Below are 24,897 nucleotides of genomic sequence, written 5' to 3'. Positions count from 1 at the left end.
AAAAAAACGATGTTGCTTGATTATGTGCAAGTTTAACTCACATGTCTATGCTATAAATTATAGCTATAACATTATTTATTAATACGTACTTTCTTCTCTCCTTTTTTATAATTTATTATAAAATGCTATTAAATATCTTACCATTTTCAAATTAAAAAATATAGATTATCGAGCACATGAGAACGACATTTATCGCATATAATTAAAAAATCGTGTATATAATTATCCAAATGTAAATTATGCTTTTTCCCATCATAAATCGATACACACGTTTTAATAAATTGCAATGAAATAATTTTATATCTCATAATAGATAACAAAAGAAATTAAACTTAAAATAATTTTATAAAATGCAAATGATGTAAAAATAATTATAAATAATTATAAATAAATATAAATATAATTTTTTCACAGTTTTTTTAACAGTTTCAACTTACATGAAAGAAGTTACAACAGAGATTATTATTATTATTATAAGACAATAATTTATTTTAAATATATATAGATAACTTGACGTAAACAGGAAATGAACGTATGTTATAATTGACGTACTCATTATAAAATAATATATTTTTTATCTTTTTTTCCGCGCGAAATATTAACATACAAATATCAGAGAATGCTCATCACGAATTATCCGCTGTATGTGCGATTAATTGTCCTTTTTATACGTTCATCACGTGAATGAAAATATTTTCTCCCAAAAAAACAGGTATCCGGTCGTCGCGCTTTTCATCTCTGGCCACTGCTTCACCTTTCAAAGACGAAACTTTCGAAGGTTTACGACGAAATAATAACATCCCCCTCTGCGCGACTTTTTCCGTGACGTCATTGGACGAAGAAAAACCAGAAGAAAAACTTGGAATTCCATAGCACGACTAGTACGTCTTGGGGCTCTTTGTACTATTCTAGAAGCGAAAATATCTACGAAGGCGGTCGTCAGTCGTCGTCGAGGCAGCGTTCGCGTTTGTTACCGCAAATTCTCCAACTATCCGTGACGCGCAACGCGATGTAAGTCGTACGTAAATTCCGGAGCCTGCACCGAGATAAGGCGTAGGATCATGCCGAGGGCCACCGATCGGGAGATGCCGAAACGGAAACGATGCAAAAGGGACGTCGACAGGATACATTCCAAGATCTTAAAGGCCAAGAAGAAATTGGTACGTTTCCTTGTCTTTTCGCGTCCTCTCGAGTATCCTCGCGATATTGTCCCCTCGCGATCCCGCTCCAGGATCCGCGAAATCGATTTTTATATTATTCTATATCATTTTTATATTATTCGACAATTTGTTCATCGTGAAAATAATTGATCCGCGTGACAAGTTTTAAGAGGGGAAACAAATCCGGTGTGTGTGAGTGTCTCGATACTCGATAGAGAAAACTCGCGGTACTGAAAGATATTCATTACACGTGCACGTTCATTCATATTGATCGTTGTGTCAGTCTCCCCCTCCCTCCCCCCTCCCGCCCCGCTCCCTTCCCTCGCGTAGTAACGCGTAGTGCGTAGTAGATCCGCGAAAAGCGCTAGCACGTGTCACGTATGCGGGCACGTGAGGCCGTAGTACGTGTAATTGTTGCGATTCTTCGTGGCTCGCGTGAGATAATTGGATTCGCAGAGATACGCGTAATCAACAATAGCGTATTGTCATTAATTTAGCACCGGATCGACATCGTGATATAAATACGCGATTACTCTCCTCGCAGCAATATTAGGTTAGGGTCGAAAGATTGTCGGAGCATCGCTTCAATTGGCAATTGGTATTGAAAAATTTATGTCAAAACGCGCAAAAAATGTTTGATATTGTTTCTATTAATTGTTATAAATAATATATTTGATAAAGAATGAATTATGTGTAAGAATATACGTTATATATTACTAGAGAGGTTTACCTAAAAAACTGTATTTATAGAAAAATCTAATGGAAAAGAAAAAAGAAATAAAATCAAATAAATAACAAAATCAAACAAAAATGTAATCAAAAAGAAAAATAACTAGTAAATTTACATAATTTTGCAAAAGATAAGAAAGACTTAACATATAAAATGTAGCAAAACTTTATATAAATTAATAATAAATAATTAAAGCCTTATATAAATTAATAATAATTAATTAATGTATAAAAGGAAATGAAATATAATTCATCTTGAAAGATTATTTTTTAAAATAATATCTTTGTGCATAATAATACATATATAGGAATTTCTTACAGGATAACGATGGGAAAAATGGTGAGAAAGACAAACAAAGAAAGCAAGGGCAAGCAAAGATTTGTACTAGGCTTCTGCCAAGATCTGTATGTAACTTTAATAGTTTTGATATTAATCTACATTCATTGTAGATAGATAAAGATTTTATGATTTTTTTTCAGGCTTTTGGGATCTATAGGAATGGTACAAAGGGCAAAAACATCTACAAAGGTATTTATATTAAAATTTGTATGTTGCGACAATTAAATAATAAAAGAATAAAAATTTAATAATTTTAATGTTCTATAATAGAAACATCGGAAAGTACATTTGATAGAGCTCGGCTAAAAGCAGATGCATTAAAATTATTTAATGGCGACACTCCAGAAGTCAAGTAAGCGCATTACCAAATTTGAAATCTAAAGCAATGAATTGTAAATAGAAATTAAAAACATATTTTGTTTTACAGATATACAGAAGGACCTTCAACCTATAATGAAACTACTGAACAATTGGAATCGAATAAAGACTTTGTAAAAAATAGTTTAAAATTCTGGACACCAAACAGTATCCTGGAGCAAAGTCCCGTTTTGAAAAGGAAACAAAGGTACATTTATTGATTCAGTAATATTTATTTTAATGTTAACATGTGTCATTATTCTAAATAGATGTAGAAAAGATATTTTATAAAAATTATATCATATATCAATATTGCAGTAAAAATCAGAAGTTGCATCTTGCTAAAAAGAAAAATGAAGAAAATTTTTGTAAAAACTTAGATTCTGATAAAATGGAAAAACAGAATGTTAATAATGAATCAAAATATATTGATAAAAAAAAAAATATGTATAAGCAAAAATTATTTCAAAATGATAAGGAACAATCAAAATCTACTACCACTCAGACAGAGTAAAGCCATAAATTATATTGTTATTGATTTAATTATTAGATCCAATAAAAAAAGAACAGAATGTATTTATAAAATAAAATATTTATTTCACAGAATGTTTGATAATTTTGTGGAAGAAAATGGAGTAAATGAGGACAAAATACAACAAACACATAGGGATGATAAAAATATATCTAAGGCATTGAATCATTATAAAGACCTATGTAAAATGATCTCTGATGTAAATTTTGGAGGAGACTTTTTACAAAATTATCAATCAGGTATGTTACATATATAGAAAGAATATAATTATTATAAAACTCGATTATACATCATCAAAATTTATATCATTAAATGATTTTAGATCCTCTTACAACAACAATTAAAAAACTGAAATGTACTTATTCTAATTCTTTACGTCAACGATATTTACGTGAAAAAAATAAATTAGAAACCGTAAAATCATCTGCATTGTCTGTAGAAAACCAAGCTTGTACGTATTCAGATGCTTCGCAAATGTCACCAGCCATCGAATATGAAGTTCCTAAATGTAGCGAAAATCGCACGATCTCACCTTTTTTACTGGAAGATATACCTGAGCAAGATGACAAAATCCATTCGATGCAAAGTGATAATGTAGAGCCTTATGATTCTATATCCTGTTTATCGCAGACTTTGGAAACATATGATATAAATGACTGTATTATAAGAAATCGCAAGAATGATGATAATCAGTATTCAAAACAATCAGCACATATTTATCAATCTCCGAGAACAGTAAATTCTGTGAATGAAAAAGATTCTATCCAGAAGCATTATATTAATCATCCTTCGAAAAATAAACGACATAACAAAAATAATCTTTATGTCGATTTTTCTGATCATGAAAATTTACAATGTATTGATAACAGGAAACACGCAGAAATTTTGACTTTTTCAAACGATTTGTTACTCGCCGAGAAATATTTATCAAGAGATACTTGTGAAAAATCGCCAATTAATTTCTCCAACAGAGTAATAAATAAGTGCAATGCAAAGAATGTTAAACGACCTGTCATTCATAGATATAATCATGTCACTGCTATGAAGGATAATCACTCTGCCCAGAAAAATGATGATTTATTTTATAAAATGAACTATGCAGAAAAATTATACAAGCAATTTGGAATCAATATAAATAATAAAAGAGATAATGAGAGACATGCTTATGTTGATTCTTTTCATCAACAAAAGAATAAACAAGAATTGGAAACTGTGAAATTACCTGATTTGTCTATGAAATATCAGGCTTGTTCAGATGTTTCACAAGTATCATCGACTTCATTCTTTAAAATCGATAGTGAAATTCCTAAATATAGAGAAAATCACACAATCGCATTTCCTTTAATAAAAGACACATCTCAGAAGGAAAATAAATTCCATTGGATGCAAAAAAGGATAACTCCTTACAACGATATTACAAAAGAATCTTATGAAGCACAATTTCCAAATGGAGCTAAAAATTTTCCTACACCTAGTATAATAAATTCACAATTTTTTCATGATGGAACGAAAATGTTTAAACCTCGGATTGAATCAATGAACATGGAAGATTCACAGGAATCACTAATGAATATAAAAGAGTCACAAGAATCACTAATAGAAAAATTTGATTTAAATATGCATTCCAATAAATTGACTGGAAGAAACAGAGTATGTCGATTCGATGACTCTTTGCAGACTTTCGAAACTTTATATAATACAAATGCATATACCGAACGAACTCGAGGACGAGAACAAGTTTTGTCGAAGGTAAAAAACCAACTTTTTCATTCACATAATTATCATGCAATTAACTTGCGAGACGCAAATTCTTGTAATTTCAATATAAAATCAACGAAATTACCAGCTCAACAAGCCAAATTACATATATGTGAAAACAACGATGCCAAGCAAGAACTTTTGGAAAAAAGTCTGCATAATCGGAACAAAAATATTCTCTTCAACGCAAAAGCGATTCCGTCCTCGACATTAAATTTCTCTCAGATTATTCAACCTGACCAAAGATTTAGAGAATCTACATGTAAAGAAATATTTAACAAAGCAGACGTAGAATGCGCTAAGAATCAAATTGACTTAAATCATTGTAATGAACAGTATATTTATTTGGATTCTACCAGATGTCAACATAATGCCTCGCAAGAGCATCATTTTCATAAGGGAGCTGTGCAGACGATAGTGCAGCCCAGAATTTTACACGAAGATCGCGATAACAAGATGGATAATTGCATTAATTTATCCACTGATGTGTCATTATTGTTAGTGGAGCCAAAAAAAAATTCTGCATATACGTACCCGAAAATGATCGACGATCAGCATCACTCTGTGCAAAATATCACTCAGCCTATAAAATATGTAGCTGTAAACAACAATTCAGATATCCAACGAATTCCCATATATATAAGTGATAATAGTATTAGAGAAAATGTTCCACTAGAAATAATAACTCTAGTAAAACCAAATGCTCAAACAGAAGAACTGTATTTCCACAAGAAATATCATTTATGCAAGCAGTAGTATCGCAAACTGAATAATTTGTAATTTTGCTAGTCTTGTAACATGTAAGGATAGTAATCAATCTTTTGTAAAACATTTAAACATTTGTAAACATTTTTTTCTGTCATAGTTTACTTTAACTCGCAATCTATTATTTAGAACTTTTTCAAAATTCTAATAAGAATAAGTGTGCAATCATCATAATGTGATTTATCATAAAGTACAAAGCAATGCAAGCATTAATTATTTTTGAAGAAACAGATTGCAAAGTACAAGTGCTTGTTAAGATTAAAGTTATATTTAGAAAGGCAAGAAATCTATACGCTTATAAAATTAGTTATTCTATTTTGTGAAAACGTAAGAAAAGAGCCTGAATAGAAGCAATATATTTTTGTAAATACCTTGTAGAAAGGATGTGTTTGAGATGAAGCTTAATATAATTTATATAAAAATTCTCCCTTATTCATCTGTCTATGCATACGAGCTAATATCAGATATTTTCTTAACGAATAATTCATATATTTGATTTGTGTGGTATGGAAAATGAAAATACAAAACTACCTGTAATAGTTGGAACATATATGTATTATTATGTTACCGTTAAGTCATAATTCTTGGACATCAAATATTTAACATAGGAGAAATTCATTTTCGTTCAATTTCACAGCAATATCGATACATATATTTGTGAATTTCTGAGAATACGTGTGATAATAGCTTGTAAATAAATATCTCGCAGAACGCAAAGTGTATACACGGCAGCAAATGGCTTTCTAATAAATTCCTAAATATTTCCTAACTCGGTACTCTCCTCGGAGCTGGTTTTGGTGAAGCGCAATTAGCAATTAATCATAGGGTCTCTTTTTTTTTCTCTTTTTTTTTTCTTTTTTTTTCAGATGAAAGCATTTACCTTGTCTTTATTCGCGGACATCTTTTTCGTAAATTCGAAATAAATGAAGTATTTAGAGATATATTCGATGACGAAAAAACATGGAGCGTGCACACAAGGCGAAGGAGACGTCTCTTCGTGTCGGTAGGCGATACCAGAAGACCGGATCGACATTGAGTTTCATTTAATTATGCATTACGTTTGTTTTATATGCGCGTCAACGTCGTGATTGCGGAGTGATTTGATTAAAAACATGAGTACATTTCTTTTACAATCTCTTAGGAAGTACTCTAGGAGGAAATCTCTAGGTACACGTGCCCGTTCCTTGCCAAACGGTACGATCGTTCGTTCCTATCGGTTCGGCGCGAGGCCGCGTGTTTACTCTGGGAATGAAGTAAATAGTTCTCAGTCTTCAAAATTACTTTATTGTATACCAAAATAAAGTCGTTAAAGAGTTAGTACGATCTCGCGGAAATCGCTCAATATATGAAATCGTAATACATCATCTGTGTGGTATATATTAACTGGTATAGATATGCTTAGAACTGAAATTATTTCAAGTCGGATATTTCTCGTGCGCCATACACAGCGGCGTTAAAATGCCATAACTCTCTTACGAACTTTATTTATAACATCCTAAAAGTTCGGACACCTTAATTTGTACTTTATGTGAGGATATTTTGGTTACGAGATAGACCTTGCTAACCGATTTTTTTTTTTTTTAGTGTAATTAGAACCATGCCGTGTCCTCTCGGAAATTAAATCGAGCGGCCGTATTCATTTCTGGGAAAGAGAAAGGGATAGAAAGAGATGGAGATGGAAAAGATAGAGGAAGAGAGAGAGAGAGAGAAGTACAGAGCGAGAAATAGATAGATAGATAGAGAAAGAGAGAGAGAGAGAGACGGTTCATCTTAACTTTCCCCTGAGTTTGATTTCAATATGAACGTCTCTATGCGCCAAACATAGAGAGAAAACAGTTTCCGGAAAATAGATTAATGTAGGAGAAAAAGATATCGATGAATATATATAAAGAAGTAGACGTATCAGACTTGTGATTTTATGTACAGATTGGAGATTCATCATCAACAAAGAGGGAATTAGCGTCCCCTCGCCCATCGTAGTATAGCGTCCGCTAATACGTCCAGATGCGCTTTCGTCTGAAACATATCGGAATGCGATTATATTATCGTTTACTAGGACATATTGTTAAGCTAGGAAAAGAAATCGAAGGCTACGGATGACTATCCATAATGGTTCATTCTTCCTCCTACACGTTGTTTGTGTATCACATTCAACTGTAATTAATTTATAATTAATAATTGAGACCTTTTTTTTTTATATAACATCTCTCCACAATTTTTGTCCTCAATCAAACTCTATCGAGTTTAATATTCAATATTAGTATCAATAATTGAATAATACTTTTGTTATTTAGCCACTTGATTCTACAATTTATCCTTAAAATGATTTTGATTAAAATCAAGCATTACATATTTAACTGTAATTAATGATTTTGATTAAAATCAAGCATTACATATTTAACTGTAATTAATTTATAATTAATAATTGAGATCTTTTTATATCTTCACAATTTTTATCTTTAATCAAAATCTATCAAATTCAATATTAGTATCAAATTCAATATTAGTATCAATAATACAATCAAATTCAATATTAGTATCAATAATTCAATATTAGTATCAATAATACTTTTGTTATTTAACTACTTGATTCTACAATTTATCCTTAAAAAGACCTTGATTAAATTCAAGCGTTATATTTAACTGTAATTAATTTATAATTAATAATTGAGATTTTTTTATATCTCCACAATTTTTATCTTTAATCAAATTCTATCAAATTCAATATTAGTGTATAGTATCAATAATTGACTAATACTTTTGTTATTTAGCCTTTTGTCATTCTTAATTTAAATTCAAGTATTATATATTTAAAAATAAAAAGTTTTTATATTTTTTGTCGTATCGTATATGTATATTTCTGGAAAGATGTCAAGTATATATATTAATTTATTAGGATCTCTGCCCCCACTCCCTTCCTATATCATTGATAGACAATTCCTTGACATTTCCTTGACATGGATAACAATTCCTTGACTATAAAAAAATATAAAATTTATCGATATTTCCAAATAGATAATAAATTATCAAAAAGATTGCGTTCCATCTCGTTTTCAAAACTACGGAAAATGCTATTGGTGAGTTAGAACACTGATTCTTGTTAGTACACTCACGATTAGCGCAAATACATGTCTCCACTTTCGTTTGAACTTTGTAAGGAAAATCACTTGAAAAGTTCAGCAAAGATTTACATAGATTATACAATGCACAAAGTTATCTATTTGATCAAGCAACGTGTGAAAATTAAAATGGCATTTTCAAAAGTACAGAAATTCTTTCTCCACATTTGTCTGGATGTTATTGGAAGAAACATAGCAGAGATTTAAACTTAAATTATATTATCTACTTAAATATTTTCCTATTTATTTCGTTTATTACTTTGCTACTTTATTAACTTATTTGATGAAAGTTTTCTTACTATAATTTTTCTAATATATATTCTTTTTTAATACATAATCTCCATCACTGCCTTTTTAATAGAATTCCACATTTTTATACTTACATTTTTTTTCTTAAGATATAAATAAATAAATGTAAAATGTATATTTATTTCAAATGACAAAATATATAAGAGAAAAATGAAAATCAAGTTTGTGGAAAAATATACTTTATATTATAATAACAATCGAGTTTTGTTAATTATAAATGTAAAATAGTACAAAATTAGGTAGCGATTTTTAGAGTTTTATTTATAAAAGAATAAATGAAAGAGAGAATCATAAAATCTAATATTAAATGGATATTAAAAAAAGATATATCATGTAATCCAATAATATATATCAATTTTTATAGACTTGCTCACGATATTTTTTAGATTTTCATCTGAGAATTTATATACATTTCCAAAATATATTTTAAACATAGACAAATATAGGCGATAAAATATATATATATATATATATATATATATATATATATATATATACGATATATTATCAAATTTAAAAAAAAAGAAGTGCAAGTCATACCTTGGTCAAATTTTTCTTTTATAAAAATAATTAAAAATCAGTAATTGAAATTCGCTTTTATATATCTAGAAGAAGAAATGTAAAGCAAATAAAAATGATCAATTGTACTCACGGTTTTATAAAACATGCAAGCTTGTCTATCCTCATCCTCGCCTGTAGGACAATCTATAAAACCGTCGCACAGGACGTGATCGTCGATGCAATGATATCTACCCATTCTATCCGCAGTCGGACAAGCGAATCTTTCCATTCCGTCTTCGGAGACTGGACATTCTATAAATAAAAATCGCCAAGAATTCTCCTTGAATCCGTTCTAGAATTATATTGAACATAGAAAAATAAAAAATATGAAAAAATATATAATTGTAAATAGTGTAAGTAAATAATAAAAATTACGTAATAAAAATAATATTATATTTATTATATATAAGTATATAATAAAAAGTATAAGTAAAAGTATATATAAATATTACATGGATAAATGTTATTCAATATTCTCCTCTCTTCTCTTGATCAAAAATTGAAATATTGTAAAGAATTAGAAAATCGAAAGATGTAGGAAAATGAGAGAGAGAATCGTCGTGACATGAAATTCCTTTAATTGTGACGATTTAAATCAATGCAAATTTGATCGGCTTTAATTATGACAACTATACAGAATATTCAGTAATGTAGTTATTAATATCTAAGCATATATACATTTTAATCTGAACATATACAAGCTCGTATTTTCACGGTGTGTTTAGTATTAAATCCAATTGACGAATCCTCTGTATTATTTACCTATGCATGATAATGCATCTCAAAAGCCTGTATGCGAAACATATTCGGAGTTAAATGTAGTTACACCTAATTTTCTCTCTCTGTTGCTTTGCTTAATAAGAAAATTTCTCTCGAAGCGTAGGACGAGCAATAATACCTTGAGCAGTAAATATAATGCCAAATGCATGTATCTAAGGGAGAATATGTGGGTCAACGCGTGTAATTTTCAACACTAATTGTAAGCTGATTGAGATTAGTTTAGCAAAATGGACGCTTAACATTTAATACATCTGACCTATCTCTTTATATATCGTGACCTAACAAGATCGGTATGAGATAAAACAACGTTCCAACATACTTTATTTTACGTTTTTATAACATTTCCCTCCTTTCAAAGCGAATCTGCCCATGGTTATTCTAAGAGTTTCTTAAAAAAAAAAAAAGTTTCTCTGCATATTGCACGCTTCTCAACGACTCTCTAGATTCTAGCGAATACCGTTTTATAGAAAAGGATATGCCCTCCTCTTCTTGTCGCGAGATTCGCCGTCGGCCTTCCGTTGGATCAATAAATTTGGGAGGGACACGGCGTGTCGTGCTATAGCGTTTCATCACTTTTTCTTTATTTGCAGAAACGCTTTGTCTATATTTTTGCACGCGGACATTTTTCATTTGGATTTATAGACCATTTTGGCCATATAACTCATGTGTCGTGCGTATTCATAACACGCATACACTCTTGTTCAGTTCATATTTCACTCGAAATTAAAGTATCTTTTCCACAAACGTAGATTTACGGGGATTTTATGAGATTAATTTGAAATGTTCGCATGGAATTTCGATAATAAGCTCTTGACACTTCAATAAATATCATGATTATATTTATTTTTGGAAACAAATGGCTGCATTTTTCCTAAATCATTGAGTTCTTTATTTAAATTATTTAAAAATGGATGAATTAAAGAGGAAACTAGTAGAAATTTCTTTTATTATCTCTCGTAAATTTCTAGTATTTGGAATAAAAAATTTGCGTTATTCTTCGAAATCCCGAATTTCTTTCTGGTTTTATTCATTCGATTTAATTCTAATATGTAACAAACAATTAAGAATCAAAGAAGAGAGCTTTCTTTATTTATTGTTAGAATTAAAATGCGTTAAAATAAATTTCTTCCTATTCGATGCTTTTCAACTATCTATTCGGCGTTTAATTAAATCAAGAAGCTATTGCGATGTTAAAAATTGTGAAAGAAAAAGAAGAAAAATAATAATTCATTTTTTTAGATAATCCTTCTATTTTACAAATTATCACATTATCCAATTTCACATAAATCAAACTTTTTCAGCTCCTTTTAATCTAATCATTCTTTTACGCGTGAACAACAAGAAGAACATTTTTTTTATCAAAGTTGAAATGTGTTCATGTATGAAAAAGAAAAGTTCACGCTTATTATCAGAGAATTATTTAAAAATATTATGGTATTTGAAGCAGATTAATGAACTGACATTCTCTTAAACGGAATTATAAGCGTTTAGGCTGTTTAATTTATGATTTTTCGCAGATAGTGCAATCAATCTTTCATTCATGTAACTGTTTACGAAATTGGATTACAATGCAATGTTTTAAAAATTCTATAAAATTATTACACGATAGAAAGAAAGAAAAAAAAATAGACATAAAAAGGTAAAATTTGTATAAATTATATCAGTACAAAAAAGAATAAAAATTATACACACACAAAATGATATAAAATAATATAAAATAATGTACTCAAAAAATAATATGTTTCTATTATATAATAATATAATGAAAATAATACGTTTCTACTATAAAATAATATAATAAATATATAAGATAATAATATAATAATATAATAATAAAATCAAAGAATAGTTAATAATTAATAATTTTATAATTATTATGAAAAATTAATAATTCTTATATATGATATATAAGAATTCTCTATATTAATTATGTTATAAATAATTCTATAATCATTCTAATTATATTCTAATTATTTTAATAATAATTTTAATTTTTCTATAAATATTCTTTAGTTTCGAAAATTTAAGAATGTTTTGTATGTACAATCCCAGCAAAAAGTAGCTGAAAATCAATATTGACGAATATATCCACTTTTAGTGTATCTTGAGTAAGAAATTGTGTGAATATTACAATTTGATCTTAGCTACGGTGCAGAGATGTATTTTTTAATATTTATTGCGTTTACTGAAATATTTCGAATTTTGTTAATCGAAATGATTAACTTTTGGCAGAGAATTTCGTCTTGTGACACATACATGGCTAACTTGATTGAATTATATTTAATATCTTTTTAACCAGTTAGTACTCGTATAATATTATTTGACCAAATATTTCCTCTGTATCTAAACTTTTGCAAATTTTAAACAAATTCTGAATATTATTTCCATGTGTTTTTGTCATTTGAATCGACGTTATACGTTTCCCATAAGAACACATGTTAATTCGGTGCAAATTAAAATTCTTATAACTTGTGAACGATTTAGTGAGTCGATTTAAAAATTGTATCGAAAATTCTAAACAAATGTAAGGACGTTCTGTACAATTTTCATTAAATTATCAATATTTTGAAAATAGGTAAAAAACATCCTTAAGGATTTTTTGTATGTACAATCCCATCAAAAAGTAGCTGAAGATCAATATTGACGAATATATATCCACTTTTTGGTGTATTTTGAGCATGAGAAATTGTGTGGAATATTACAATTTGATCTTAGCTACGGTGCAGAGATGTATTTTTTAATATTTATTGCGTTTTTAATGAAATATTTCGAATTTTATTAATCGAAATGATTAACTTTTGGCAGAGAATTTCGCCTTGTGACAGATACATGGCTAACTCGATTGAATTATATTTAATATCTTTTTAACCAGTTAGTACTCGTATAATATTATTTGACCAAATATTTCCTCTGTATCTAAACTTTTGCAAATTTTCAACAAATTCTGAATATTATTTCCATGTGCTTTTGTCATTTGAATCGACGTGGTTATACGTTTCCCATAAGAACACATGTTAATATTCGGTGCGAATTAAAATCCTTATAACTTGTAAACGCTTTAATGAATCGATTAAAAAATTGTACAGAAGATTCTAAACACATGTAAGGACATTCTGTACAATTTTCCTTAAATTCTCAATATTTGAAAAATTGCTACAAAACATCCTTAAATTTCGCGTCGTTGCACATATTTTTTTCCCAGAGCTGTTCGCGAATATACAAGTGAGACGACACAACTTACCGATTTGCGGCACGTCGTATTGTATACTTCCCCGGATGGACCTCAGCATGAGCTGCGAGGCGATGCTCGCTCCGGCCGAGGACACCGAGGACGCTTGAGCCTGGTGTCCCGGGGACTCCCGTTGTGCGTCGATCGAACGCCGTCCGACCGTGATCTGATTCCGCTTGCTACCGGGTAATTTGCCAGTCTCGTAGGCGAAGGCCCTGTTCGGGACGAAGCCGCCGTTCGTGGGTAAATTAAGGGTGGTGCCGGCCTCGGCGCGCGCGGGATCAGTCTTCGTACTCGTCGCAGTGTTAAATCTCTGCTCCGCGTAGAGATCGTCTTGTTTGGATTGTCTGGGTTCCTGAAGGACGTTGGCGGCGGCGGCGGCGGCGGTCGCCGGGCCGGTGGTCTTTCTACCGGCCTCGTCGCACACCAGGATCGGCGGCAGGACGCTGAGGGGACCTCGCGGATGTCGGCAGCCTATGCGCCGTTTCTTCGCCCGCTGTCGGCCGCCGCCGATCAGCTGATGATTGCTGCTACCCTCGTCGTGGGGAAAGTAGGGCTCGGTCGCGGCGATCCCCTGGGACGATTGCGACGACGTCACGTACTCGGAATAGAGGACGTTGAGGACGGCGGGCGACAGGGCGAAGAAGACGTTCTGGAGCTCGCGCGGCTCTTTCACCATGTCGTCGATCAGCATCCCAGCGGGCGACCACGACGTTATCCGTGGCTCGTCGTTGAATACCAGCCAGTTGGACAGATCGTCCCGCATGTGGGGACTGCCGTCCGTAGGGTATATTCTGAGGTGCAACAAGTTGCTGCCTACCGAGCTCAGCTCGCTCTTCTTTCTGATACCGCTACCGCTTCCGTGACGATAGTCGAGCCCTTGTGTGCCCTGCACCTGTATGATCACCGGTCGATTGCCCACCGCCAGATCCAGTCCCTGTCCCACGTAGGTGAGAAGCCAGAACATGCAAACCGCCATTTTACAAATCATCAACGTTCTTAAGTAATGTCCCGTTTTATTCCTCTATTTCTCTCTCTCTCTCTCTCTTTCCTTTTTTTTCTAGCTTCCTCTATCTCTCTATATATATGTATCTACGTATATATATATATATATCTCCCCCTTTCTTTCTTCTCCTTTTTGTATACACCACTTTTTTATCGCACTCGATATATGCAGTCGAACGTGGTGTTATAATTGACCTACGTGAACAGCAATGATATGCTTTGTTTATATTTTTTTTATTTTCTTATATTTTCCTTCTCTTTAGCTGTCTACTACTCACTGCCAGTCTAAAGGCACGTCTGTAGCGATTCTGAGTTAGGCCGACTTTTCGTTTGAACTCGCGGTACACTGGGAAGCTGAGGATGGAACGCGTAGGTGTATATGTGTATTGTATTCGAGTACTTGTATATATGCGTATGTAAGTGTGTGTGCGTGTGTACGTGTACGTGTACGCGTTTGTGTGTGTGTATGTGTCTGTGTGTGTGAGTATGTGTGTGAAGGGGGGGGGGTACAAGGTGGATGGGAGATTGATATCGAGGGGGCGAAGAATAGAAGATCGAGGATAAACTTGATAAAAAATCACGAACGGCGATGTATTTTGACACAGCCGACGGCTATTGCATAAAAAATGCAACGGTGTTACGCGTGCAACTGCGTCGAGAGAGCGATCTCTCTCCCTCTCTCTCTCTTCCTAGCATGTCCCAGACTCTGGGACCCGCGATTCCGTCAAGCCTCGGAAAAAGAGCAGGCCCCTCTCTCTCTCTCTCTCTTTCTTATTTTCTTTCGTCTCTCTCTCTCTCTCTCTATCGGAGATAAATCGCCGACTCGAGCGTACGGTGTATCACGTTTGACATTTGATTGCGTTATGCTCGCTCCTCTAATCGATACGCTTCACTTTCGGTAGTCCATGATAGTAGCCGCGACCTTGGCTTTCCCTTCGTGATAAAGCGCACACCTGTCCTGAAATCAGGTCGTTAATAGAGAACAATGTGCGATATTCTACGACCACAGGTGCCAGGAACACAAAAAGATTCGTGGTGGTATTTTTCTTTTTTTTTTTTTTTTGTTGGTTTTTGTTTTCTCAGGATATATATTCAACAGAGAGTGCTGCGACGTGTGGAGGTGGTATCGGAGGTGCTCATCGTGCGTGCTCATAGATATGCGTATATATAAAGGTGCTCGAGAGTGTTAAACAACATTTAGACCAAACGTCGACCAAACGTGCCACCCAACGCTCGCGTTTTGCCGATAAAGCTACACCGTCTCCCCGAAAAGAGAGAGAACCCTCTTCCTCGGAGCGCGTTGTTTCCTTATCCGCTTACCTTGCCACTCTTTGCCGCTCTCCTTCACCATCCGCTCTTTCTCGCTCCACCCAACCCCTCTTTTACACTCGTCCTCTCTCTCTCTCTCTGTCTCACGTACCTATCTCCCTTTCCTCTCACGTACATCGAATATGCCCGAGCGTATGTTCCCTTGCACAAAACGAGGACCCGAGCTACGTCGCCAGCGGCGTGATTGCGATCGAAATTACAATAGATGATCATCGCGTTTTGCTTGCAAATAATCGGCCCAAGTTTCACCTCGCGATCGTAATAAGGCGCAACTTGGCTAAGTCATTTTAGCGGAACGTGTCCGTTTATCCGAGAATTGCGAAATTTTCTGTAATCTTGTAAAATTTAAACTTTATTCGTACGCTATATTATTTGTTAAAACTGGATTTACATCTGTGCGCCAAGTTCCGGACGAGTAATCGCGGAATATCGACATCATCAGTTATCCACGTCGGAAAGGTCCGCCCCAGATATGTGCGAGAATTGAGTTTGAATTTGTAAATATTTTAAATTTATTTAATGCGAGAAGGATTTTCAATCACGACGATGCTCCTTTAAATATTTGACAACGCATGTCTAGGATTTTTCAATAATTTGATAGAAATTTTTGCGACAATTAAATATTGGTCGAACGCAAAACGACTGATGAACACTCGAGCAAAGGAACAATTTCCTCTCCCATCCACGATTCAGATCGCGCAAGATCCAATTCGGGTCCGATTCGGAAAACTACGACGTGCAAAATATTTGTAAAAATTTTAAATTTATTTAATGCGAGAAGGATTTTCAATCACGACGATGCTCCTTTAAATATGTGACAACGCGTGTCTAGGATTTTCCAATAATTTGATAGAAATTTTTGTGGCAATTAAATATTGGTCGAACGCAAAACGACTGATGGACACTCGAGCAAAGGGATAATTTCCTCTCCTATCCATGATTCAGATCGCGCAAGATCCAATTCGGGTCCGATTCGGGAAACTACGACGTGCAAAATATTTATAAAAATTTTAAATTTATTTAATGCGAGAAGGATTTTCAATCACGACGATGCTCCTTTAAATATGTGACAACGCGTGTCTAGGATTTTCCAATAATTTGATAGAAATTTTTGCGGCAATTAAATATTGGTCGAACGCAAAACGACTGATAGACACTCGAGCAAAGGAACAATTTCCTCTCCTATCCACGATTCAGATCGCGCAAGATCCAATTCGGGTCCGATTCGGAAAACTACGACGTGCAAAATATTTGTAAATATTTTAAATTTATTTAACACGAGAAGGATTTTCAATCACGACGATGCTCCTTTAAATATTTGACAACGCGTGTCTAGGATTTTTCAATAATTTGATAGAAATTTTTGCGACAATTAAATATTGGTCGAACGCAAAACGACTGATGGACACTCGAGCAAAGGAACAATTTCCTCTCCTATCCATGATTCAGATCGCGCAAGATCCAATTCGGGTCCAATTCGGGAAACTACGACGTGCAAAATATTTGTAAAAATTTTAAATTTATTTAATGCGAGAAGGATTTTCAATCACGACGATGCTCCTTTAAATATGTGACAACGCGTGTCTAGGATTTTTCAATAATTTGATGGAAATTTTCGCGACAATTAAATACTAGTCGAACGCAAAACGACTGATGGACACTCGAGCAAAGGGATAATTTCCTCTCCTATCCACGATTCAGATCGCGCAAGATCCAATTCGGGTCCGATTCGGAAAACTACGACGTGCAAAATATTTGTAAATATTTTAAATTTATTTAATACGAGAAGAATTTTCAATCACGACGATGCTCCTTTAAATATGTGACAACGCGTGTCTAGGATGTTTTAATAAAATTTGATAAAAATTTTCGCGACAATTAAATACTGGTCGAACGCAAAACGACTGATGGACACTCGAGCAAAGGGATAATTTCCTCTCTCATCCACGATTCAAATCACGCAAGATCCAATTCGGGTCCGATTCGGGAAACTACGACGCGCAAAATATTTGCTTTCGCGCGAGCGGAAAAGACATCCCGGACCAACCTCGGAGATACCGATGCCCGCGATGACCGATCGGCCGCACAACAATGACGGGAGTGACAGAGCATAAATGTGGACAGCAGCTAGTGTGTTATGTAGGTCGGTCGTATCAACAGGTGCCCCGAAAAACGTTCAAAAAGCAAAGGCTTGCCGTGGCAGAGAGCGGTGCGCGTTTGTTGTCGGTGCGAGACGCGGGAACAGGTGTTTACACGCAACAAAGGTGTTCAGAACAAAGGCACAGAAGAAAAAGGTACACCGAGATATATATATATATACACACACACACACATATATGTATATATATATATATATATATATATATGTATATGTATATATATATATAAGCATGTATATAGTAGTGAGAGTAGAGATATGTCAGGGGCGCGAGATGGCCCCGCGTGAAGTAGAGATAGAGATTTGATGCGCGCGCGGGAGGTTCATCGAGATACATGGGAGGTGCAGTGTTTGAATGCACGGGGCATTTTGACTGTGATAATACTTGCTTCTTGATCTCTGTCTGTCTGTCTCTCTCTCTTTCTGTCTGTTTCAGTCGCCGCCGCGTGTCTCGTCTGCCGTGTGCCTGCCGTGTGCGCTTTCTCCTCCTTCCGCGTGAGAGCTTTCCCACCGATCTCGACCTTTCCTCCCTCCGCGTCGCGCCGTCCCGTGATGATTCTTCCGACCCTGTCACCCTCTCTCTCGCCCTCTCTCACTCTCTCTCACTCTCTCTCTTTCTCTCTTTCCTTCTCTCTATCCTTCTCCGCACTTATCCTCTTCTTTCTCTCCGCCTTCGCCGATCTGTCACCTTTGGCGCACCTTTTGCGGCTCGTCGCAGGAAGGAAGGAAGGAAGGAAGGAAGGATGTGTCCTTTGATGTCCTTCGCCCTCCGCTCTTTTTTTTCCCTCCTCGACCGTTCCGCCCTTCTCTTAGCGGACACCCGAGTTTCTGGCTGACGTCCGGCGACGTTCGTGCATCACGCTCGGTCCTCCTCTCCCTCGTCAATCGACGCGCGCCACGAAAAGAGCTATGTCTGTCCCGACGACGTAGCAACACCCCGTGCAATCATACCACGTACGACGTCGTCCGCTCACACACGACAGGGCGCGATTCATTCACTGACATTTTCGCCGCTCTCTCTCGCACCCTCCGCTTCCGTATGGTTCATATGGGCGTGTGATGCCGTGCGCGCGCGCGCGGGTCGAGTATGCGTGTCCGTCGACAGTTGTTGCCTTCTCTCTCGCTCTGTCTGTCTCCGCGAGGCTGGATGCGTACACCGAGCGTCGAAAGCGCGATTGGAGTCGATCGGAGAGGACACTTGCTTCGGGTCGTCGCGACGATTCCGCTCCTCGATTGGGGGGGTTTTACGCTCCCTCCGTCGTTACCGTCGCTCTCTTTCTCGCTCTCTGCTCTCCCCCCGCCCTCCTCTCGCCTCTAGCTCCAGTCTTGCACGATGCAAAGTCGGAGATCCGCGGTTCCCCGACTATAATCGCCGCGCGCGCGGCGATATTTCAAAGGTTAAAGGCTGTTTCCCGCGGTTGCCCGACTTGCCGTGCTGACGTCGCCGATCTCGACCGGCCGCGCCGGTGTTCCATTGAGCGACGAGGAACCTTCCCTCTCTCTCTCTCTTGCCTTCTCCCTCGCTCCGTCTCCCACGATGCGTACTCTCTCTCGACCTAGGTTTGTCGCGCGACAGCACCCCTTCTCGCTACTGCACCCTCGCTGCAAACGCCGCCGCTGTCGTCGTCGTCGTCGTCGTTGTCGTCGTCGTCGTCGTCGTCGTCGTCGTCGTCGTCGTCGTCGTCGTCGTTGTCGTCGTCGACGCGGAGATACACGATACTCGCGAGCCGTTGCCTTCTCTCACGCGGGAGGGACTTTTTCGGACTGACGGGATGCGACGACGGACACGAATGACGGTGAGGAGAGGTTTGCGGCCGTGGATGTGGTTGCTTTGTTGGTCGAAGGTCGAGGGATGTGGAGGATCGAAGGGTTGGGACGGTGGGTTAGCTTCGGTGAGTGAGCTGCCTGGCGCCCTCACCAGAACTAACTCCCACGCTGCGCGACGAGGGCCGGCGCTTTTAATACAACGCGCATTCTCTCCCCGGTGCTCGTTTTCACCCCTCTTCCGCGGACTCCGGTAGCGACGGAGTAGTAGCCTCCGTCTCTCTCTCTCGATCTCGAGCCGTCTCTCCCTTTCTCGGCTTTCGTTCTCTCGCCACCACCCCGGCTGACGCGCCCATGAACGGATTAAAGCTGCTGCGGAGCCCTAAGCAATCCCGGACATCATCCACGCTTGGCGACATTACATGACGTTTCACGGCGATACGGTCAAAGGTGATGTGGCACCGCCGACGAGTGCCACCATCCTGTCGTTAGCCGACGATTCACGTGCGATACGTTACGTTAGGTTCTACGTGACTTTTAGCCGTTCGAGAGACTACCCCTAGCTCGACGAGGGAGACGCGAAGCACGTATATGGCATAAAGAAGGAGTCTGCTTCGACGACGATGCGATATTTCGGCGGATCGCTCGGCTTCGTCAACTAAGCGCGGAGATCGCGAAGTTAGGGTCTAGGATCCCGGCGCGACCTTCGCATTATTAACCTGGTGAAATCCATCCCTACCCTACGTTTTCAACCCGCCGCGGCTGATGCCGTGCGCACCTAATCCACCGTATCCGCCCTATTTCTATCTCTTCCTTTTACGTAGCCATCACCTGACGCACGTTCTTTCGATCACTATTCGGCCACGCATGTCGTAGGGTCCCCGATGCGGCTGCGGCACTTCGTGGGAGTATTTGCGGATGACGTTAGTCTGCCTCAACATTCCCCGAAAGGCACATGTGTAATTGGCCACTGTTTAAATTGTTCTCGGGTACTACGGTAGTTCCGGCGCTTCGGCGTTTTCATTAATTAGTTGTCAGTTTTATTCATCTAATGTCCCTCTTGCTTTGTTAGCTAATGGATTCACCCGCACAGCAGGTGTTAGCTACCGTAAATCAACGTTCGTGACATAAAGTTGCGCGATCATACGTTCATTTTGGAGGATGTTTTGTACCTATTTTCAAAATATTGAGAATTTAATGAAAATTGTACAGAATGTCCTTACATATGTTTAGAATCTTTGGTACAATTTTTAAATCGATTCACTAAAGCGTTTACAAATTTTAAGGATTTTAATTCGCACCGAATTAACATGTGTTCTTATGGGAAACGTATAACCACGTCGATTCAAATGACAGAAACACATGGAAATAATATTCAGAATTTGTTTAAAATTTGCAAAAGTTTAGATACGGAGAAAATATTTGGTCAAATAATATTGTACGAGTACTAACTGGTTATAAAGATATTAAATATAATTCAATGAAGTTAGCCATGTATCTGTCACAAGGCGAAATTCTCTGCAAAAAGTTAATCATTTCGATTAACAAAATTTGAAATATTTTAGTAAAAACGCAATAAATATTAAAAAATACATCTCTGCACTGTAGTTAAGATCAAATTGTAATATTCCACACAATTTCTCATGCTCAAAATACACCAAAAAGTGGATATATATTCGTCAATATTGATCTTCAGCTACTTTTTGATGGGATTGTACATACAAAAAATCCTTAAGGATGTTTTTTACCTATTTTCAAAATATTGATAATTTAATGAAAATTGTACAGAATGTCCTTACATATGTTTAGAATCTTCGGTACAATTTTTAAATCGATTCACTAAAGCGTTCACAAGTCTTAAGGATTTTAATTCGCACCGAATTAACATGTGTTCTTATGGGAAACGTATAATCACGTCGATTCAAATGACAGAAACACATGGAAATAATATTCAGAATTTGTTTAAAATTTGCAAAAGTTTAGATACGGAGAAAATATTTGGTCAAATAATATTGTACGAGTACTAACTGGTTATAAAGATATTAAATATAATTCAATGAAGTTAGCCATGTATCTGTCACAAGGCGAAATTCTCTGCAAAAAGTTAATCATTTCGATTAACAAAATTTGAAATATTTTAGTAAAAACGCAATAAATATTAAAAAATACATCTCTGCACTGTAGTTAAGATCAAATTGTAATATTCCACACAATTTCTCATGCTCAAAATACACCAAAAAGTGGATATATATTCGTCAATATTGATCTTCAGCTACTTTTTGATGGGATTGTACATACAAAAAATCCTTAAGGATGTTTTTTACCTATTTTCAAAATATTGATAATTTAATGAAAATTGTACAGAATGTCCTTACATATGTTTAGAATCTTCGGTACAATTTTTAAATCGATTCACTAAAGCGTTCACAAGTTTTAAGGATTTTAATTCGCACCGAATTAACATGTGTTCTTATGGGAAACGTATAATCACGTCGATTCAAATGACAGAAACACATGGAAATAATATTCAGAATTTGTTTAAAATTTGCAAAAGTTTAGATACGGAGAAAATATTTGGTCAAATAATATTGTACGAGTACTAACTGGTTATAAAGATATTAAATATAATTCAATGAAGTTAGCCATGTATCTGTCACAAGGCGAAATTCTCTGCAAAAAGTTAATCATTTCGATTAACAAAATTTGAAATATTTTAGTAAAAACGCAATAAATATTAAAAAATACATCTCTGCACTGTAGCTAAGCTCAAATTGTAATATTCCACACAATTTCTCATGCTCAAAATACACCAAAAAGTGGATATATATTCGTCAATATTGATCTTCAGCTACTTTTTGATGGGATTGTACATACAAAAAATCCTTAAGGATGTTTTTTACCTATTTTCAAAATATTGATAATTTAATGAAAATTGTACAGAATGTCCTTACATATGTTTAGAATCTTCGGTACAATTTTTAAATCGATTCACTAAAGCGTTCACAAGTCTTAAGGATTTTAATTCGCACCGAATTAACATGTGTTCTTATGGGAAACGTATAATCATGTCGATTCAAATGACAAAAACACATGGAAATAATATTCAGAATTTGTTGAAAATTTGCAAAAGTTTAGATACAGAGAAAATATTTGGTCAAATAATATTGTACAAGTACTAACTGGTTAAAAAGATATTAAATATAATTCAATGTTATGGGAAATACCAAACATCCTTAAACTTGGAATTCTCGAAAATCATACATGGCGATTATTTTAATTTCGTCATTAAAATGTATGATTTCACTCGATTAAATGTAATATACCTTATGATGACTAAATTTTTAATTGAGACTTGAAATATACATTTTTAATTGAGATATAAAATATATTGGATAATATATGTAATTGAAATATAAAATATATTGAGATAAATTAAATTTAAATTGCGTAATAATATTTTATCGTGATTCTAACGACTTGAAGAGCCGAAAGTGAAAAGAGTTCATTTAATTTTCAATTAGCCTGTTAAAAACTATCGATGTATAAACAACCGCTGCTCTTTCTCTCTTAACATGTACTCTTAGCAAGAGATATTTATAATTTAAAACGATAGCGGTAGTTCTCCCTAGTGCTCTCTATGTATGAAAAATGCAGAAACGAAATTTTTAGCACCTGCCGGACAACGTCGACTTCTTATTTACATATCTCTCTTTATTCCCGTCGTATCGATTCAAAGTTCATTTATTTATAACTGATTTCGCATGTTAACGAATGGTTCGTCGTACGTTGAAATAAGTAATTATAGCGATTTACGTCCGTTGATCGAAAATAGACCAAGTCCAACTGAAAATGTAATAATTCCTTCCTCAAATTGCATCGAACGAATCACCCTGCAATTGTCATCTTTCTTCAAGAAGGATATAAAGATTACGTTATTATCGTTCTAAATACGAGTTGGATTAAATGTACGAAGGCTGGAGAAGCGAAGATGGAGAAAAATGACTATTATTTACACATGCGCATATAATGAGTTTGCATCGCTAATGATATGAACCTTACACTCGATTCTTTACGACACGGTCTTTTAATTGCATTAGCCAAGTTGATATGTTCTCGATAACTTTTAATGAGATACACTCGCCTACCGAATCTCTCCGGGGACTCAAATGCCGCAAATAGTAAAACTCGAATATAAGCGCAATATTCCACGAATGAAATACACATATACAGGGTGATTCATTCTAATTTTATTAACAGGCAAATATTTTGAAAAATATACGAAAAAATGTTTCAGACAAAAGTTATATGGTTTTAAAGGAGACATAAGATGGTGTCATTAATTTGACCTTAAATAGTTACTTGAAAGTCACGTGAAAGTTACCCTAAATTTTTTAAACGGAATATTTTTTATTATATATTCTTATAGCTTATCTCGAGAGTTTTTCAAAACACTATAATTAAGTTAGTTTTCATTAAGTACTTTCTGTGTTATAAGACTTGAAATCATTTCTTAATTTTACATGAACTGTAAAATATCTTGTAAAATATTCATTTTTCGATTATCTTACCGTAATACTTTTATGTATAAAATAATGAGAGGAATTAATTGGTGTAAGGAAAACACATAGTTGTTTCGAAAAAAAATATGTAATTTGCAATTAACAATTACATATTTTTTCTTTAAAATGAATCACCCTGTATACACAATGCACACACTTTTGTTTCAAATGAATATTTTTCGCGAACGCATACGTGTGCGTCTAAAATTAAATTTAAGAGAAGTTTAAGCAAAAATTGCTTTGGGACGCGCAATTGTTGATGTACGACGAAACATACGTTGTTTATCCGACAAAAAGGTACAACAATAGTAGAATCATTGGCACAATACAATAGTCTGGTATTCTTTTTTTCGCGTATATGAGTGCGACTATCGAGATGGCGGTAAAACGCTGAATAACAATTAATCATCGTTCTTTCGGATGCATGTTTACAGCAAACAAAT

At 35.2% G+C, this 24,897-nt stretch overlaps 2 protein-coding genes across 3 annotated transcripts; one reads left to right on the top strand and one right to left on the bottom strand.

Annotated features, from left to right (window-relative positions):
• The first annotated feature begins 593 nt into the window (after window positions 1-593).
• Window positions 594-6,109, top strand: LOC105249290 (hypothetical protein). 2 transcript variants are annotated; one of them, XM_025414845.1, is made up of 8 exons: window positions 594-1,160; window positions 2,211-2,294; window positions 2,370-2,418; window positions 2,500-2,581; window positions 2,657-2,794; window positions 2,905-3,096; window positions 3,191-3,357; window positions 3,441-6,109. In XM_025414845.1, the coding sequence occupies exons 1-8, from the start codon at window positions 1,062-1,064 to the stop codon at window positions 5,630-5,632; spliced, it is 3,003 nt and encodes a 1,000-aa protein (XP_025270630.1). In that variant the 5' UTR covers window positions 594-1,061; the 3' UTR covers window positions 5,633-6,109. The 2 variants fall into 2 exon arrangements, with proteins under 2 accessions (XP_025270630.1, XP_011252930.1); XM_011254628.3 differs by lacking the exon at window positions 2,905-3,096.
• A 66-nt stretch (window positions 6,110-6,175) lies between these two features.
• LOC105249289 lies at window positions 6,176-18,301 on the bottom strand. Its single transcript, XM_020026934.2, has 3 exons — window positions 13,652-18,301; window positions 9,722-9,882; window positions 6,176-7,657 (listed from the first exon to the last, which is right to left on the bottom strand). The coding sequence occupies exons 1-3, from the start codon at window positions 14,628-14,630 to the stop codon at window positions 7,598-7,600; spliced, it is 1,200 nt and encodes a 399-aa protein (XP_019882493.2). The 5' UTR covers window positions 14,631-18,301; the 3' UTR covers window positions 6,176-7,597.
• Window positions 18,302-24,897: the final 6,596 nt, after the last annotated feature.

Source organism: Camponotus floridanus, unplaced genomic scaffold (genome assembly GCF_003227725.1).
Source record: "Camponotus floridanus strain SB8 unplaced genomic scaffold, Cflo_v7.5 scaffold113, whole genome shotgun sequence".
Taxonomy (NCBI): Eukaryota; Metazoa; Arthropoda; class Insecta; order Hymenoptera; family Formicidae; genus Camponotus; species Camponotus floridanus.
The sequence above is the reverse complement of the archived record's forward strand: the minus strand, read 5'-3'. Positions and strand labels throughout refer to the sequence as shown.